Below are 18399 nucleotides of genomic sequence, written 5' to 3'. Positions count from 1 at the left end.
TACAAGTTTTTTTTTATCATAATTTCGTGGCGATGTCTTGGTGCGGTCCTTTCTGGCTCTGTGGTGGAAGCGGAGGTGTAGGACTTCTTTTCGGGGTTCTCAAATCCAGCGCAATCACCGAAAGAGAGCAACTTTTCGAAAATGTCTGAGCAGTTGGAGTTGAAAGGAGCCCTTAGGGGTCATAATGGATGGGTAACTCGTATTGCAACGAACCCAAAATTTCCTGAGACTGTGCTGTCTGCGTCGCGGGGTACGTATGCCGCCATGCCACTGCTTCTGCCTGCCGGCACCAATAATATGGTTAGAACTCGCGGAATTCATTCCATGCCGCTAATGTCTTTAAAAAAGACAACTAATATTCATGCCTCGCGTTTGCTTCAGTTTTATCTTATTGTAATTGTAATGTACTTCATAATGTGCTGCGAACAGAACGCGATCGCTGGTGCGATTGTCATGTCGCGATGCTTGCAACGTGTTTGCAGACAAAACCCTCATTCTGTGGGAGCTAACGAAAGATGAGACGAGCTACGGTATTCCAAAAAGACGCCTCAAGGGGCACGGTCACTTTGTGACAGACGTCGTGATGTCTTCGGATGGCCAGTATGCTCTGTCGTGCTCGTGGGACAAGACTCTGCGGCTGTGGGATTTGATCGTGTAAGTGAATTTTGCACCCCTCTTAATCTTAGGGCTTTGCTGAATCATCATTCTCTCTTTTGTAAAGTGGCTCCGCCATTCTGAAGGCAGAAGTGTTGCACGCAATGTGTGCACCTTAAGGTCCTTGACTGCTCAATGATTATTTGCATGTATTAGCTGATGAATGACAGTGATATCATAATCTGAATGAGAGCAACTCAGAATTGGGTTTACACGTTGCTGACACAGCTAGACAGCCCATAAATACTGTACAATAACTCGTTCCAGTGGCCGCACGACTCGTCGCTTCGAGGACCACCACAAAGACGTCTTGAGCGTGGCATTCTCTGCCGACAATCGTCAGATTGTCTCTGGCTCTCGGGACAAGTCGATCAAGCTGTGGAATACACTGGCTCAGTGCAAGTACACCATTGTACGTTACCCTTCTGTCAACACTTAGCGTGCAGCTGTAAAGAATAGGGTGGACTAAATATCGCGCTATTCTTTCCAGCAGCACTATTTCCTTTTCTTTTCCAGCACGCATGGTTACTGCGACTTTTTTAAGCCTACATACATGCAAGCCACTAGCTTTACCGTATGTAACACCATGTGTTGTGTGCCTTATCATTGCTGTGCACCTGAACACTAGCTGCCCTGAATTTGGGAGATACTTGGCCGCATTTCTGCTGACAAAGGCTGTAATTGAGCATTGGTGCTTATTTTTCGATGTCTGACCATATGTACAGAGTGTTGAATAGGAGTTCCAGGTGCACATGACTCTTCCAGCAAAACCACTGGCTGATTTCCACTCAAAATTTCGTTTTATGGTAGAATTTCGCAGTGAAGTATAAACCCCATGCAAGCCATCTTGCGTGCGACAAGCGCTGGAGATGGCTGTCACGTTCGCTCATTGCCTCGAGTCATGCCCCATGTGAGCGATGATCTTGAGTGATGTCTCCCTGGTGTTGCCAGTACGAGGGCAGCAAATATGTCTAAATTAGTGTGACACATCCTTTATTAATTTACGTTGATGTATGGCTGTAAAAAGCAGCGTAAAATATTTCTGAATGTCTTGCAGTAAGTTTTATCCTTCCACATATTAAAATTCAATTGTTTGCTCATTCCGTGCGACAATCTGTAGTATTTGAGTGATGTACATCCAGCTTTGCGCAATTGGCTAGTCACTCATAGCATTTCCGGGCGACGAGTGACGAATTCTAGATTTCCAGAACTGAGCAACAAAGTAACAAGACCGAGTGATCTGTTCAAGCGATGGCCTGTTTCGTCGCCATTGCGCAGAGAATTGCTCTCATGGAGTTTAGCCTTGAGTTGTTTGATACCACGCTTGTGAGCTTTAAGTAAATTCAGAATCGTTGACCATTGTGCTAGTTGGTTGGTGCACCATTTTGTGTCATTGAGTGGAGTTTGAGCAGAAAGCTACTGGAAGAGTCGTGCTTCTATTTACACAGCACTCGGTGGATAATGACTGTGCAAAGGGTCTTCGGCATAAAGTTTTCACCATGTTGCAGTCATTTGGGGTAAAAAAAAAAGTGAGGGTGGTGATGCCTGCACCTTTTGAAGCAGATCGGGTGAGAGGGTTGATGCAATTGTTGCCAGCAGCTGCAGTGTACTTCCAAAATGAGCAAGTTGTAGTGTTAATTGTAACAAAGAAATACTTTTCAAATTTTTAGTCTTGCATTTTACGTGTGTTTGCTGCAGTCATGGGATTCCTTACTCTTTCTCCATTCAGCAGCATAACTTAATCACATGTGTGCGATTTTCTAGTGACTGGTTTTGCCATTAGGGGGGGGGGGGGGGGGTTGTTCCCTCCAGAAAATTTCGATTGTCACCCAAAAGTCCACATGGCAGCAACCAGTTAACCTGTTTCGACTTGAAATTGGCCTTCACTTCATCTCGTTCTGAGGGCAAAGCATTGGCAATGTGTCATTGCTATTTACCTCAGTTGTAGACTTGGCCACTACAGAGTCGGGGAAGTGCTTTGATTTCTACCTCCTACATAGCACCACAGTGGGTTTTTACTTGTGGTGATGACTTTAAAAATAGGTATAGTTCACTCTTCTAACTCGCTAGTTACTTTTTCTGCGATGTTGCATTCATGCAGTTGCCCCATGACGTGACATTCTGCCAGACTTGTTGCTTGAATATCGCATGCGATTACCTCTCAACTTATGCCTAGAAGGTAAATTTGTTAGTTTTGCAACTGTACAGTGTTGCATACTGAATGCTACAACAGCCACAAAACTGCTTCTCACGTGGCAGTTGGGAAGCATTAGTGTAGTCTTTATTAGTAGAAGCCATATAAAGACCATCCTTATGACTGCCTGGTATGGAGTTGGGTTTAAGTGCACAAATTGCACTAATATGCAAAATGCATAAAGCAAGTGAAGAAAAAGTTGTAATGCTTTGTGAGGTGCTAACAAAATGCAACTTTGATGATATTGTTGATGTTGCTAGAGAAGCTTGAGTTTTCTCTTTCCGTTTCACAAATGGCAGTGACCATGGACATCTCTTCATACTGTTAATCTGAATTAGCTGTCAACTTTGCAATTCTTGCAGCACCCTTCAGCTGCAATTTGTCTTAGTCACCACCTGGAATGGCACTGCAAAAAGAAAAAGTATGCTGGAACAGCCATTCTTTGTACTTGTGTAACATGATGAAGCCATGAAGAAAGTGACAGTTGCTTACATCCTAATACTGTCATACTGTAGACATCGCCAGGCCCAACTATGCTGGCAGGTGGTAGTGGGCATCGTGGATCCATTGTAACTTCAGCGTTCCACATGTGATAGTTGTGATTATTCAGCCGGGTGCGCAAGGGCAAAATTATGTAGTTTAGTTCTTGTGTCACTGTAACCTGTAACATCATGTTACAGTGAAATTCAAGCCCGTTAGCACTGAGTAACAAGCATTGCTGTCAAGAGCATTTAAGGGTGGTCTTTCAGTATCACCACTTTGACCCATGCGTAGCCATTTTCGGCCTGCACATGCCCTTGCCCACACCCCTGCTACTTTAATGACAGTGTAATACAAGTATTGATAAGCAACAGACATTAAAGTTTGAAAGTTATGAAACCTGCATCATGGGCAGTAGTTAAATTTACTGCGCACAAATTTATGCTTTGCAGTACAAAGTGCAAGTTTACCCCCGTATTCAGAAATGCATCTTAACTTGAAGCCCACGCTTGATTTATGTGACACCTGTCGTGAACACACCCAAGAAATGCAACGAGCGTCCTGGGTCTGTTCACACTAGGCATCATTTATATCAAGTCAAGCATGGGCTTCAAGTTAAGATGCATTTCTGAATACGGGGGTTAGTGACTTTTGCCTTCTTGTGACCGATTCGGGGTGAAGTAGCATCTAAGAATGGGACTAGACCTGCTGCTTACTGTGAACTGGCAACTTTATTGCAACACTTTATGCCTCTTGTGAGTGAAGTTAGCCGTCATGAAATTAGATGCTAAGCCAGGTGCACTATTTGTAAAACATGGTAATTTTAGTGCTTGGACTACTATAAATTGTGTGCCATGGTAAAGCACGCAAGTTTCAAGTGAAGCTAAACACTTAGTACATACCATAACCACACTGTTGAGGGTGAGTTAAATTGCACATGTGGGCTAAAGGTCTAAGAAATCCAGTCCTATAAAAGGGGCATAACTCGGCTGTCCGATTATTCTCACTTTCACCGAGAGTAGAGGGCCCAACATGGTTATACACAAAAAAAATAAAAAGGCTATCAGCGCTTTGACTTCAAATTTCAGTTGAAAATTTCTGGTCTAAACCCTTCCCACTGACATTGACCGACATTTTGGCATGGACTGTGCGACGTGAAATGAAGGGCCACTACTGACCACACACACTGGCACCCGATGGCGCGACATACCGCCATACCCGGCTGTCGGTTGCTTAGTGGGTAGGACGTTGCGCTGCAAAGCACGAAGTCATGGGATCAAATTCCAGTCACTGAGGCAGCATTTCAGTGGTGGTTAAATGCAAGAACGCTAGTGTTCCATACATTGGATGCATGTTAAAGAACCCCAGTGGTTAAAATTTGTACTTTGTTCCCCCGCTACAGTGTGCCTCATTATCAGGTCATGCTTTTGGCATGTAAAACTGAATTTAATTAATTTTAATTAGCCAACCTTCGAGACATACTTGTAAAAACAATGCGTGGCAGCTGCGACTTATTTCTAGCCTCTGCAATCACTTCCACTGTTTGCAGTATACAAAAGCATGGCTTTCGCTAGGGCATGACTCTCTCCTAGGGGAACCGTTTCTGGGGTTGTCAATTCATCACCTTTCAGCATTGCCAGACTGCTGTACTATTCAACTGCGACATAAGAAAATTCTCTACCGCACCGAATGTGCTCACACTTTGTCAGCTTGCTGCAGAATGCAAGCTGTTTAACAGGCAATGCATAATTCAATTTCGAAAAATTTGGTGCTATGGCCTCTTTAATGTTTTTTGGTAGCGACAAGTCATTCTGATAATTTTCTAGTTTGTGGAAAAGCAGTTCGGTGTTCTAGGTTTTTAGTGGCAGCAAGTAGTATCTCAGTAGGAAAGCATTTTCTCTCTTCTCTCATTGGTTCAGAGCTCTCATTGGTTCGAACATTTCTGGCTCTTTGCTGGATGTAGGTGTAGGTAGAATGGCATTCAGTGGATTTGTGTCACCGACTATTAAAGACCTGAGCAATTGTCACGGGTCACATTAATATTGGCCATAAGAATGCTGAGGTTCCAGTGCTTGTCTTTGTTGTTATGCTCATTCATGTTTTGTACTATAATATGTATAGAAGTTTAAAGCTGATGAGTTGTCATTGTACTAATTGCTCTTGTAAGCTTAGCTGTACTACAGTCAAATGTGAATTTAGCATCTGAGTAGTGCATAGCCACATGACTTGTACTTGGTTCACCGTTTACTGCATGGCTTATAAACTACCAGTAGCAAATGTTCACGTTAAAGGCGTGCTAGTGTCCTGCTAAGATTTGTTTTTTATTCTATTTATTCAGTAACTGCATAGCCAATAAGGCATTACAGCAGGGGGGATTTCATTCAAAATACAGTAGTTTGTAGAAGGGTATTTATACACTCAAAGCGTGGTAAAAAGCATTAACAGATGTAATCAACACATCAGGCAGAAGATTCCAGGCGCGTGCTGTCTGGACAAAAAAAATACCACAAAATGTCGCCTTTAAAAGCAAGTTCCTTGACTTTCAAAGGGTGATCCTTTCTTAGGGATACATATGAAGGTGGTGTCATGTATTTCTCTCGACTAATGCCGGTATGGGAATGATATATGCTATAAAATAATTTCAAACACAGATTTCTCCTGTAAGTCTCTGGGTCCGACCATTGAAGACTATGTTTAGCCTCTTTCATAGTTTCCTAGGACAAATCTGGCAGCCCTGTTCTGTATTTTTTTCAAGTTTGTTCATTCCGAGGTGTAAGGGTCCCAACATGCGCATGCATATTCGAGCGTTGATCATACAATTGTTGTTTCAAACCTTTGGGTAGGGGACTGAAATTCCGTCTTAAATAATCGAGCACCGACGTCGCTTTATTCGTTAAATAATTTATGTGCCTAGTCCATCGCAAATCCGGCATGAAAAAAAAAACACCCAAGTATTTGAATTCGTTTGCAGTAACTAAACAAGCCTCATGGATTCTATATGTGTGCTCTTCGTTGGAGCGCTTGCTTGTAAAGGTGATGTGCATACATTTAGCAACATTTTTCAACGTGCACACCATGTTGCTACAATGTCCAAATCATTCTGCAAAGCTGCAGTCACTATGCTCGTTAATGACTGTCTATAAGATACAGTCACCGGCAAACATTCAAAATGATGAGATGTTATCCGTAATGTCATTAATGAACAGTAGGAATAAGAGCGGCCCCAGTACTGATCCATGGGGTACCCCGGAAGTGACTGGGGAATTTATCAAAGAAAAACCATTCAGAACAACACACTGCTGCCGGAAAGAGAGGTATTCAGCAATCCATTTTAGCACATTTTCATCCAGATTATAAGGTCTAAGTTTTGATATAAGTAACCCATGCGTAACACCATCAAATGCTTTGCGAAAATCCAAGAAAACAGTCAGCAACTTAGCCTATCAATAGCCAGAGCCATGTGTGAATTCCACCAGCTGTGTAGCACATGAAAATCCGCGACGAAATCTGTGCTGTCTGTCATTTAGAAGATTATGCATTTCAAAATGCGACATTATAGAAGAATAAGTTACATGCTTGATTATTTTGCACGGGGGTACTTGTTAACGACACCGGTCTGTAGTGCTGAACGTTGTTGCGTGGCCCACTCTTGTGAACAGGCACTACATGTGCCAACTTCCAGTCACGGGGTAAAGCAGCATGGTTTAAATAATATTGAAACTTCTGCTGAAAGTCTGCTGCTAACTTTTGCCCGAGGTTGGGAAAGTAAGCCTTTGCCAAATCCTTCGTGTGTTTAAAATTTTTATTTCACTGAGCAGAGCAAAATGAGCGGGCAATTTATTTCTCTTGTACTTAGTATATACCCGTTTCTGACTGTGAACCAGGCAACGTAGCGTTAAACCACGGTTTATCCCGGGCGCGCTTACTTGGCAGGACCTGACATGGCACAAATACTTTGCGTAGGTGGTATAGCTTTTGTTTTAGTAAGTTCCACAATTCCTCAATGCTCATTTATTCAGCAAGCATATCAAATGTTGGGAAGTAGGCTTCTAAGTACAAAATGATTGCCTCGTAGTTTGCTTTACTATGAACATGGATCGATCTTGGCAGTTTCCTTGGGACATTCACATTATCAGCTACCACAATTTTATGATCACTAATTCAGGGCAAAACATGCATGGTGTATTGCATAGCAACAAGTTGAGAACATGACCTGTGCCATCCCTGCATGAAACATCGCAAACATGCTGTTCAAGTGTGAAGTGGTCCAGTATGTAAAAAAAATGCAGAGTACATGCTCCCACTGGCTGAATCTGTAAGGTTGTTGGATGACCAGTCAATCTCGGTCAGATTAAGATCGCCCCAGAGAATGATGTGATCACTCGTAAGGGTCTCAAGGTAATCGTACAAATGCACAATGGACGGAGAGGTCGCACCAGGCGGGTGATAGAACGAGCTGATTACAAGCCCTTTTCCATTCTCCAAACGCAACCTACAAAAAACCGCTTCACACTCGGGATCGGGAAATTCCAGTGGCACACGTTACATTGGAATGAATAAGTATAAGCACACCACCACTATGAGCATTACGATTGCGTCGAAAGCACTGATATCCTTCAGGAATCATCTCAGTGTTTGAAATACTTGGGTCAAGCAACGAAAGAAGAAAATGGAAGTTATCAATTTTATTTTTTATGCTCCGGAAGTTTATCAGCAAAACGCTAATCGGCCGTTTGACATCAGGTGCATCGCGATATCATATATGAATGATGTTTTTAGTCTTGATGTCATACTACAGTTTAGCCTTTGTACGCCGTTTGTCATTTTGCCTAGTGTATGCCAACATTTTGCATTTTTCTCGGACGGTGCATGTGAAATCTTCGGATATGCTGAATCCTGTTCCTTTCAGCATGTGCGCCCTTGTAAGAACTGGTTGGCATTCCCTGAATGAAGAGAACTGAACAAGCACAGGGCATTTCTTTTCGGAGCAGAACGTGCCTATACGATGGTCGCGTGCCATGCCCAAAGAAGACAAACTAAGAAATCTGTTGCAGAGATTGGCAATCAATTCCTCTGATTTCACTGCCCTCTCATCACTATCCGGGTCAGTCAGGCCGTAAAAAACAAGATGGTTATGTCTGTCTCTTTCTTCTAGATCATCCATCTTCTTTACAATAATTAACACTGTATGGTCCTGACGTTGCTGAACTTCAACGGTATTCAGACAAGCGCGCATTGTATCAATGTTTTCAAAAATGTTGCTTTCAAGTGACGAAAGCCGAGCTTTCAAATCGGTTACCTCGAAAGTGAGCAGAGTTCGTTTTGCCTCAATTGATATCAACTTCGCCAATATCACAGCTTGACCACTGAGGAGTTCTTTGAAAATTGTCTGAACCAGGGCCTGGATTGATTTCAACGTCCCCGCCACACAGCAATAGCAACATAAAATAAAATGCAGGATTTCGCAAAAAACCAAAAGTGATGCCTCACACAAACATTTTTCAACAATACAGAATTCAGCCGCCAGCGAGAGCACATAGCAAAATATGCTTGGGGTGGAACCGGCAATACAAGACAGCCCTTAAGCGAACGGTGAAGGGGACCACGACGATAATGGAAGAGGGAATAGTCTAGAGGAATTTGACATCCCGCAAGTAACGCTGGAAGAAGTAAAGAAAGCCTTGGGAGCTATGTAAAGGGGGAAGGCAGCTGGGGCTGATCAGGTAACAGCAGATTTGTTGAAGGATGGTGAGCAAATTGTTCTATTAGAACTGGCCACCCTGTATGCACAATGCCTCATGACCTCGAGCGTACCGGAATCTTGGAAGAATGCCAACATAATCTTAACCCTTTCGCTGTCGGACCTTTCTGGCCGTGACGCACCCCCAGTGTCGGCTTGGTTTCAGGGAGCGAGCATAACAGGGAATGAACATAGCAACTTATTTTTGATTATGATTGGTATACAAATAACATAGTCAATGCAATATGCACATTTCATTGTTCTGCAGCTGTTATTAGTAAACATCATCATCATCAGCCTGACTATAACATCCGTTCAACATCCGAATCTGACGATGCGGAACTCGTCTCTTCGTCGCGTTAGACGCTGTCCGAGTGCAAATCCGAGCTCGGCTCGTATTCTGAATCGTAAGAGCCACCGCTCCAATGAACAGACGAAGGTCTCGCGCTGCTCAGCTATCCGAAAGTAACCGCACGTAGGGAGGATGCGCTTTGTCGCCCGCGCAACGGAGATAAATGGGACGTTGCGTGATCAAGAAGACAGAGGGAGATGGAAAAAGGCTAAACAAAGTTCGAAGGGCTTTACGTTTACTGCTGCAAGTCGGAAGCGAGGGTGCGGGGAGAGAGCGAAAGCAGCAATCGAGTCACTCTTTTCGGAGAGGCAACGGCGACACGTGCGCCTGAACTTGACGCGCCGTAGCAGACGCACCAACAGAAGAAAAATAAAAACCTTCAAACCGGCGGAGATGGCAGAACAACCCTTGAACCCATAACCACACGCGCGCGACGCATGATCCAGCGAACGCGGAGCCACCGCGCCACTCACTCGGCAAAAAGAGGGGGGGGGCGTGGCAGTCGCACCGTATCTTCAATACATGCATTAACACTGGTCGGGGCGAAAATACGAACTTGTAGGAAGAGTCAACAGATGGCGTGGCCAAGTCCGGGAGCGCCAGCTTTGTGCTCAGGTGCGAAATTTTGAACGCGCGATAGAGGACGTACCGGTACGTCAGTGACACTGTGGGGGGGAAGCGCGATGACGTACCGGTACGTCCGTGACAGCGAAAGGGTTAATCCATAAGAAAGGGGACGCCAAAGACTTGTAAAATTAGACTGATCAGCTTACTGTCCGTGGCCTACAAAGTATTTACTAAGGTAATCGCAAATAGAATCGGGAACACCTTAGACTTCTGTCAACCAAAGGACCAGGCGGGCTTTCGTAAAGGCTACTCGATAATAGACCATATTCACACTATCAATCGGGTAATAGAGAAATGCGTGGAATATAACCAACCCTTATATATAGCTTTCATTGATTACGAGAAAGCATTTGATTCAGTCGAAACCTCAGCAGTCATGCAGGCATTACGGAGTCGGGGTGTAGATGAGCCATATGTAAAAATACTGATATATATATATATAGCGGCTCCACATCCACCGTACTCCTCCGTAAAGAAAGCAACAAAATCCCAATAAACAAGGGCGTCAGGCAGGGAGAGACGGTCTCTCCAGTGCTATTCAGTGTGTTTACGGGAGGTATTCAGAGACCTGGATTGGGAAGAATTGTGGATAAGAGTTAATGGAGAATACCTTAGTAACTTGCGATTCACTGATGATATTGCCTTGCTTTAGTAACTCAGGGGACCAGTTGCCATGGACACTCACTGACATGGACAAGCAAAGCAGAAGGGTGGGCCTAGAAATTAATCTGCAGAAAACTAATGTTTAACAGTCTCTGAAGAGAACAGCAGTTTACAATAGGTAGCGTGGCACTGGAAGTGGTAAGGGAATACACTTAGGGCAGATAGTGACCGCGGATCCGGATCAGAAGACTGAAATAATCAGAAGAATTCGAATCGGCTGGTGTCCGTTTGGCAACCATTCTCAGGTCATGAACAGCAGGTTGCTATTATCCCTCAAGAGAAAAGTGTATAACAGCTGCGTCTTACCAGTACTCACCTGCGGGGCAGAAACCTGGAGGCTTACGAAAAGGGTTCTACTTAAATTGAGGATGACGCAGCGAGCTATGGAAAGAAGAATGATGGGTGTACCGTTAAGGGAGAAGAGCAGATTTGGTGAGGGAACAAACGTTAGTTAATGACATCTTAGTTGAAATCAAGAAAAAGAAATGGGCATGGGCCGGACATGTAATGAGGAGGGAAGATAACCGATGGTCATTAAGGGTTACGGACTGGATTCCAAGGGAAGGGAAGCGTAGTAGGGGGCGGCAGAAAGTTAGGTGGGTGGATGACATTAAGACGTTTGCAGGGACATGGCCACAATTAGTACATGACCGGGGTAGCTGGAGAAGTATGGGAGAGGCCTTTGCCTTGCAGTGGGCATAGCCAGGCTGATGATGTTGATAAAGGCCACCGTCATGTTGCCAGTTCCACGCCCCACTATCGAAGTGTTGCCACTGGGAATTTGTAGTCGAGAGACAGTCGGGCCAAGGGCACAGTGTGCAGCTCAATACGCAGGAAAGTCCAAATTCGGCATCATCTAAACACATTTCGGGATTTGCGGCATGCAGAGGTTCCCCTTTCCTGTTATATATATGGTCCAGCGCCGGGCATAATTTGACTAGTAGAGCTGATGAAGGGACTGACGTCGAAGAATTGCTCAGCAACTGATGAGTTACCATTGTACTAATTGCTCTTGGAAGCTTAGCTGTACTACAGTAAGATGTGAATTCAGCATCTGTGAGTAGTGCATAGCCGGATGACTTGTACTCGGTTCACCTTTTACTGTGTGGTTTATAAATTAGCAGTAACAACTGTTCACTTTAAAAGCGTGTTAGTGCCCTGCTAAGATATGTACAAATGGGCTTCTGTGCTACCTACAGAATACTTAGTAATATGCTTACATTCCTTATTGGGGGAGTAGAGTTTATTGAATGTGTGCAAATTCTGCCACCTGGTAATTCTTTTTGGCAAGCTGGTAAAGCCTTCTCAAAGGTCTGTGTGCTGACAAAGTGATTGGCTTAGCATTGCTGTTCTGGTAAGTCATTTACCTTGCATTATGGTTGGTTGCAGAGGTAATGCAAGTGGTGGTTGTGGGGAAAAATTCTCTGTGTCACTATTTTGAAGGATACCAGTAAACGAATACATGCAATCCATTTTGATTATTTGCAGGAGAATGCTCACAATGACTGGGTGTCATGTGTGCGCTTCTCGCCCAACAACAGCAACCCCATCATTGTCTCTTGTGGCTGGGACTATGAAGTGAAGGTGTGGAACCTGACTAACTGCAAGCTGAAGAAGGCACATGACGAAGACCACAAGGGCTACCTGAACACTGTCACTGTGTCCCCTGATGGCTCACTTTGTGCCTCTGGTGGAAAGGTATTATGCTTCCTCTGTATCTCTGGACGTGGGGATGGTTTGTTTGAATGTGGATCACATGACTGATCTTGGACAGCGCTATGTGCAGGCTGTGGCGGTGCTGTCGATATCCTGGTGTTCATTGTCAGCCTGCTGTGATTACACTGCAGACTTTGAAACATTTATTAAAATTGAGCTGTTTACAATCAGGTTAATGCAATATTCACTTTGTGGTGAATGCAGTGTGAGAAAAGCAATCTTTTGCTCGGGTTGGAAGGGTCAGTGAGCTTTAAATCCAAAGAGAAACGCCCATAGATTGCACTAAAAGTAACCACTGCTGGGTGCATACCTCAGCAACATTAGTGCACATGATAATTTTTTAGCCGAGTCTTGCTTTCTGCGAGATGCATCATGCCTTCCTACGGTAGAATCTTGGTGCAGCCTGAATTTTCCAAAAGTCCTGGCCCAAGCGAATTTATATTGCATGCTATGCGCAAGCACACACAGTGGGACATAGTATTCAAAAGCTATCAGAAAAATATCTGAATTTGCAAATGCCAACTGTCTAATTCAGTCCTCAAATAGAATAGGACATATTTATTTCAAGGTTTTCAATATTCACATACCCCTATCTTTGTGTAGTTTGATATGTGCCACTGGCAGTGTAGGCTGTGCTGCAGCACTCATTCATTTCTGCCGATGCATGCAATTTCTGTTCTCGCCAGTAAGTTCACAAGTATTGTGCCGACAACTGCCAGTCTGGGCCATGCACCTCCTCAGTGGCTTAAGGGGGGACATGGGGTATAGAGCTATCTTACATATTTTTAGACCATATTTAATTAGAAGACATCGTCTTATCAGCTTTTTTAGCCAATTTCAGAAATGTGATTATATTTTTGATAGCATAAGTAATTGTGGAGATAATTAAAAGTCCATTACTATTGTTTGTGAAGACAATAGGTAAAAAATATTGGGTAGAAAGCAATAATAATGCATGAGTGGGCCACAGAATGTTTAAGGGGGGACGTGGCAATTGAAGTGGTCGAAATGGTAAAAATTGTCAAAATTTTCGATTTTCCTATTTATTTTTTTTCGCGATCCTCGGACCTTCTTTTACCTTGTGGTGAAATATTATAACAAAATACGCGGTAGAAATTGAGAAAACAGCACTTTCGTAGAGCGCCGTTATCAAAAATTGCTAAAAAATCGGGCCTCGGAAGGCGCCGTCGCACCACGGATAGCTCGGCTATCTGATGACGCAGCGCCGCCATCTTGGTATCATCGTAAAGAGGAGAGATCGTAGCTCAAGATAGCCGCAGCGCCGTATTTCTCCACCGGAAAATAATACCAGCAAACGCGAACGAAAGAGAGGTAAAGGCGGCATCGTGATTGGGCGCAGTAGTCACGTGGGGAACACGGAGCGCTCCTATTGGCTGTTGTACATTTGAATTGCCCGTGAAACACACTCGCGCGCATTGGCACTGCAGCGCCTTGCGCGTTCCGTTCATTGTGCTTGAACATCGTAGCAGCCAAACTACCCTAACGCGCGTGTTCCGTGATGAGCCCCAAAGGAGGCAAGTTCCGAACGGCCCACGCATACGGAAAACGACGAAAGGCGCGGAACAGAAGGCGAAAACTACCCGCAGAAGCATCAGTTTGCTTCACTCCTGAGTGTTGAAAGTGCTGTGGCAGATGCAGTTTGCCGTTTCAATGCTGGCTGTGAAAGAGCACTGCAAACAATTACGTCGCAACTGGGATACAGTCCAGGATCGTGTTCACTGCGACGGGCTGCTGAAAAGGATGCACGACGTATCAAAAAGGCAACGAAGGCACATGAAACTACTGTAAAGAAGCGAAAAATTACCTCAAGATGTAAAGAAAATGTGTCCTCACTGCCAAAGGACTACATTCCAGGCGGGTTTTAGCTGCTTAAAGTAAATATTTTGATGTTTCCAGCAAATAAAACTTTGAGCCCTGTTTTCTCAGCTTTCGCTTTTTGTGCAGTTGCTTTCAGTAATCCCAGTGCAATTTCACAATGAATGAAGACAGAATCATTCTGTCTTTTGCACTTTGATCGTGAAACATTGATGAGTGCAATAAAGCTGTCCATTTTCATCTGCACCTCATAAAAAAATTTATAATGAGTTTTTTGCAAAGGTCGTTAGTAAGACAACATGCACAGATAAGTTCAAAAAAGTTTTTGTGCCTATTTCAGCATTTAAAAAATAAACCAATAGCTTTATTGCACATAATGGGCTTTCTTGAACATGCTGGTATGAAAATCGTGCCAAACTTAGGTGTAATTAATTAATTAATTTGGGGGATGACCATTAGAGGATGTCAAGGGTTCTAACTCAAGAACTATAATAGATAGCTCAAAACTGATTTCAGTTATGATGTCAGCATAACAAAGCACACCTGCATGCTAAATTTCGTCAATTTATTCCCATAAATAAAAAAAAATTTTTTCATTGCCACGTCCCCCCTTAAGGAAGTGAAGTGTGTCGCAAGCAGTTTTCAAATCCAGCAGTTGGCAATTTAGCAGCTCATCAAAGTTCATTGTTCAGTTTGGCTACTAGGGGAACAAAAACAAAAGCAAATAAACAGAATTTGAAAAAGAAAAAGGAATCTGCTTGCATTGCTTCAACCATTATGCATTTAGCTCCATGTAACAAAAAAATTACAGCAAGCGTTTTCACAGGCAGCTTCCGCTGCCATCAAGCGATGTGTGTTCATGTTTACCTGTGCGCGTATGACACCGTGCTGGTTAACTTAAACACGTTGATGGGCTAGTTAGTTCGAATTCACGATAGAATGTGTAAGCGCGACTGAACAAGGACGTAGAGAGACGCAGACACACGGACAGCAGTCTCCGTGTGTCTGTTTCTTTCTACGTCTTCATTGAATCATGCTTACACATTTTATCATTGTTAATTTAGTTAGCAAGCGAATGTTTTTATGACCGATAAAACTACTGCCCTTGTACAGCTGTACGAATTTGCTATCGCAATTGGTGCTTTGACTTTCCAGCAGAACTGTAAATTTTTATTTAAAAAAAAGCATGTCGTTTGCGATTACCTGTACTCTGCATCTGAGATTGTCGACAAGCAATAGGTTGCACGTTTTGTCGGCGCAGATTGCGCAAGATATGAATATCTTTAATCGCAAAAAAAAAATTAATGTCATTTGCCAATTATCGGTGTTCTGCATTTCGTGCACGGCGAGATAGTTCACGCGGAGAACTCCACGACAACGCAGCCAACTTCGTGCTGACGCGGCAGCGCCGTAGATTGCACACGAGATGACTATCTCTATGGCAAGACTACAGTCATGTTCGCCTTTACCCAATGCTGCACCGCAACTTGCATTTTGCAGAAGACAGCAGACCAGTTATGACATCGCGTCAGCGAGAAAATCAGATTTTTGCTTGGTAGCTGGCATTGAAGCAAAGTCTCGCTTTTTTTCTTTAGCTGCCTTCTCAAAACTGTAAGGCTGCAGTAGTTGTGCTGGAATGCCTTACAAACGCCGGCCGCTGCCAGAACCGCGTTCATCTGCCCGCTAAGCATATTCAGCAATCACTGCGGGAGGTATGGGTAGCAAACTATTCTTCCAAAGCTACTGCGCACTTCCGAAAGTTTAACACCACTCATTTCTTCTTCTGTTGTCTGAATTTATGGTTTGTAACAAACTGAATTTGACATCGTTTCGTGCAGCGTTGCGCGCACCCTAGCGGCCCGGGCAGACAGTGAAAATCTGCCAATGGCATGCAGTGCTTACGGTCACGTGTCTCGGTCAACGAATGGTATTGCACATATTGCACAACTCTTCCGTAGGCTTTTTTTTCATAGCCATTCAGTGCACAGAGTAGCGGTGGCACAAAAACTGAGCAAGAAGACTTGCTCTTTCAAACGAGGCCAAGATGACTGCGGTCGGCAACTACGCGTCACGGGAAAAGGCCCGCTTTTGCTCTCTTATCAGAAAAAATACATCACCATTTGTCAGTGAAATCGAAGTGGATGGTGGCAGCACTTTCATTCACTGCTGCCATTTTGCAACTCAGAAGCAGCTGATAATGTCCTGTGAAGTGATTGCTGTGCCAATCTGCACAGCAACCTTCTTCCACAGCTCAGAATGACCAACGTACAGTGTTTTTACTGTTGTGGTATCAGTGTACAGTGTTTTACTGCTGTTGTATCTTCACCGTAGATTTTGTTGTGTGTAGGTATCTGTGTGCCCTGTGATTATTGACATGTTTGAAGGTCTTATGAAGGCCATTGTTGACCACAGTGTCCTGCAAATATGAGGGCTATGCTATTTTTCTAAATAGTCTTGCTTCACGCTAAAAGTGTGGCTAACTTTATTTTGTTTCTGGTATTGTAGGACTGCCAGGCAATGCTCTGGGACCTTAATGAGAGCAAGCGCCTGTACACACTGGACCACCAAGACATAATCAATGACCTGTGCTTCAGTCCTAACCGCTACTGGCTCTGTGTGGCCACTGGTGCGGCCATTCGCATCTGGGTAAGTTTCATTTGGCTGATGTTAATTTCGTCACTGCATAAGATCGCACTTTCGTTTACCCAGTATACTGTAAGGCTACCTTCTTTATCTGCTGCTCATGATGTCTAGCTCTGTGATAATGTAGGTGGAATGCAGCTCAAATTCCTGAAAAAGGAAAAGATTTTGCAATGCAATCATTATTACAGTGTTAGTCAAGACCAGGGCCCTAGTGTTCAAAGAATTCCACCACACAGTATGCTGTTGTACAGGGTTCATAGCAGTCCTTGAACCCTTAGAAACACTGCACCTATTTTAGGCGCTTAAAAATGCAAGAATTTGTACAAGCCAAAAGTAGGACAATCCAACTCTTTTTTTATGTCTACCTTTGTGTTGAATCAAAGGTTTTCTTTTCTCATGTTTTCAAGCTGGCAAGGGTAATGTTGCTTTGCTTTGAGTTTTAGGAGGCCTGCATTATGCATTTTTTCACTCAACTGCTACAAACTCGTGCCATTTTTGTTCACTTTTCTCTTGTGGCTATGTCTCAAGTGAGCTAGCACATGGTGTGCCGTGTGATTACAATATCTGACAGCCTTAGAGGTCCTGCTGACCACTTGTGTCCTGCAATTATGAGGGTTTCACAATGATCTCACTTGGTCAAGGCAGATTTGTAGCCTTGTCTGCACAAGTGGTCTGCCCTGCAACTTGGTAATAATTTTTAAAGAAATTTAGTATGTTCCCAAGTGGGGAGTTCTTCCTGGATTTGCAGTCTTCTTTTGACTGAAAAGTTACTGTGCCACCTTTCAAAACAGGACTTGGAGGGCAAGAGCCTGGTGGATGAGCTGCGACCGGAAGTAATGACAACAAATGCAAAGGCTGAACTGCCTCAGTGCATCTCCATGGCGTGGTCAGCAGATGGCCAGACATTGTTTGCTGGATACACGGACAACCTGATCAGGGTCTGGCAGGTGTCCATTGGCACCACCCGCTAATTGCCACAAACTCTGAGCAAACTGAATAAACTCATTTGTGGTATCCTGCTTGCATTTTGTGCTTCAAACCTGGCATTTTTCTCATTTGTACATTCTGTATGAGGACTGTGCACTGCTTCACTGGAAGTATTAGTGAAGTAATCTGTCCAGCACAGAGCTATAGCAATTTGCTGTAGCAAAGTTGCTGTGGAAGAGTGCTACATTTGCATTAGCATAGGGGTGGCTTGAAATTATCTGGTCGACTACTGTTCACAAACAGTGGCATTCATTAGGTCTGGGTTTTAAGTCTACAGTGTTAGTGTTTATTTCATCACCTTGACATATGAAAGCTTTGCTTCTGACAAAATTTTTGGCATTTTGAAGTATCGATTGGTCATTTCATTTTTGTTTTTACCTCATTTCTACCTCTGTTTTAGTCATACTGTATTGCCTTGCACTTTAATTGAGAATTTCGCTGTTTATCCTGTTTCACGAAAAAAAAGTTCCAGCTATGCTTGGTGCTGTAGGCAGTGTCTTTTTTTCT

At 43.7% G+C, this 18399-nt stretch overlaps 1 protein-coding gene across 1 annotated transcript; it reads left to right on the top strand.

Moving 5' to 3' along the window:
* Nucleotides 1-44: 44 nt before the first annotated feature.
* On the top strand, nt 45-17919 carry Rack1 (Receptor of activated protein kinase C 1). The gene is made up of 6 exons (XM_050196855.3): nt 45-250; nt 483-654; nt 922-1066; nt 12199-12408; nt 16768-16908; nt 17697-17919. Exons 1-6 carry the CDS (start codon nt 142-144, stop codon nt 17874-17876), a joined length of 957 nt encoding a protein of 318 aa, XP_050052812.1. The 5' UTR covers nt 45-141; the 3' UTR covers nt 17877-17919.
* The last annotated feature ends 480 nt before the right edge of the window (nt 17920-18399 follow it).

The sequence above is a fragment of the Dermacentor andersoni genome, chromosome 1 (assembly GCF_023375885.2).
Source record: "Dermacentor andersoni chromosome 1, qqDerAnde1_hic_scaffold, whole genome shotgun sequence".
NCBI lineage: Eukaryota > Metazoa > Arthropoda > Arachnida > Ixodida > Ixodidae > Dermacentor > Dermacentor andersoni.
Note: the sequence above shows the minus strand (reverse complement) of the source record. Positions and strands in the feature narration are given on the sequence as shown.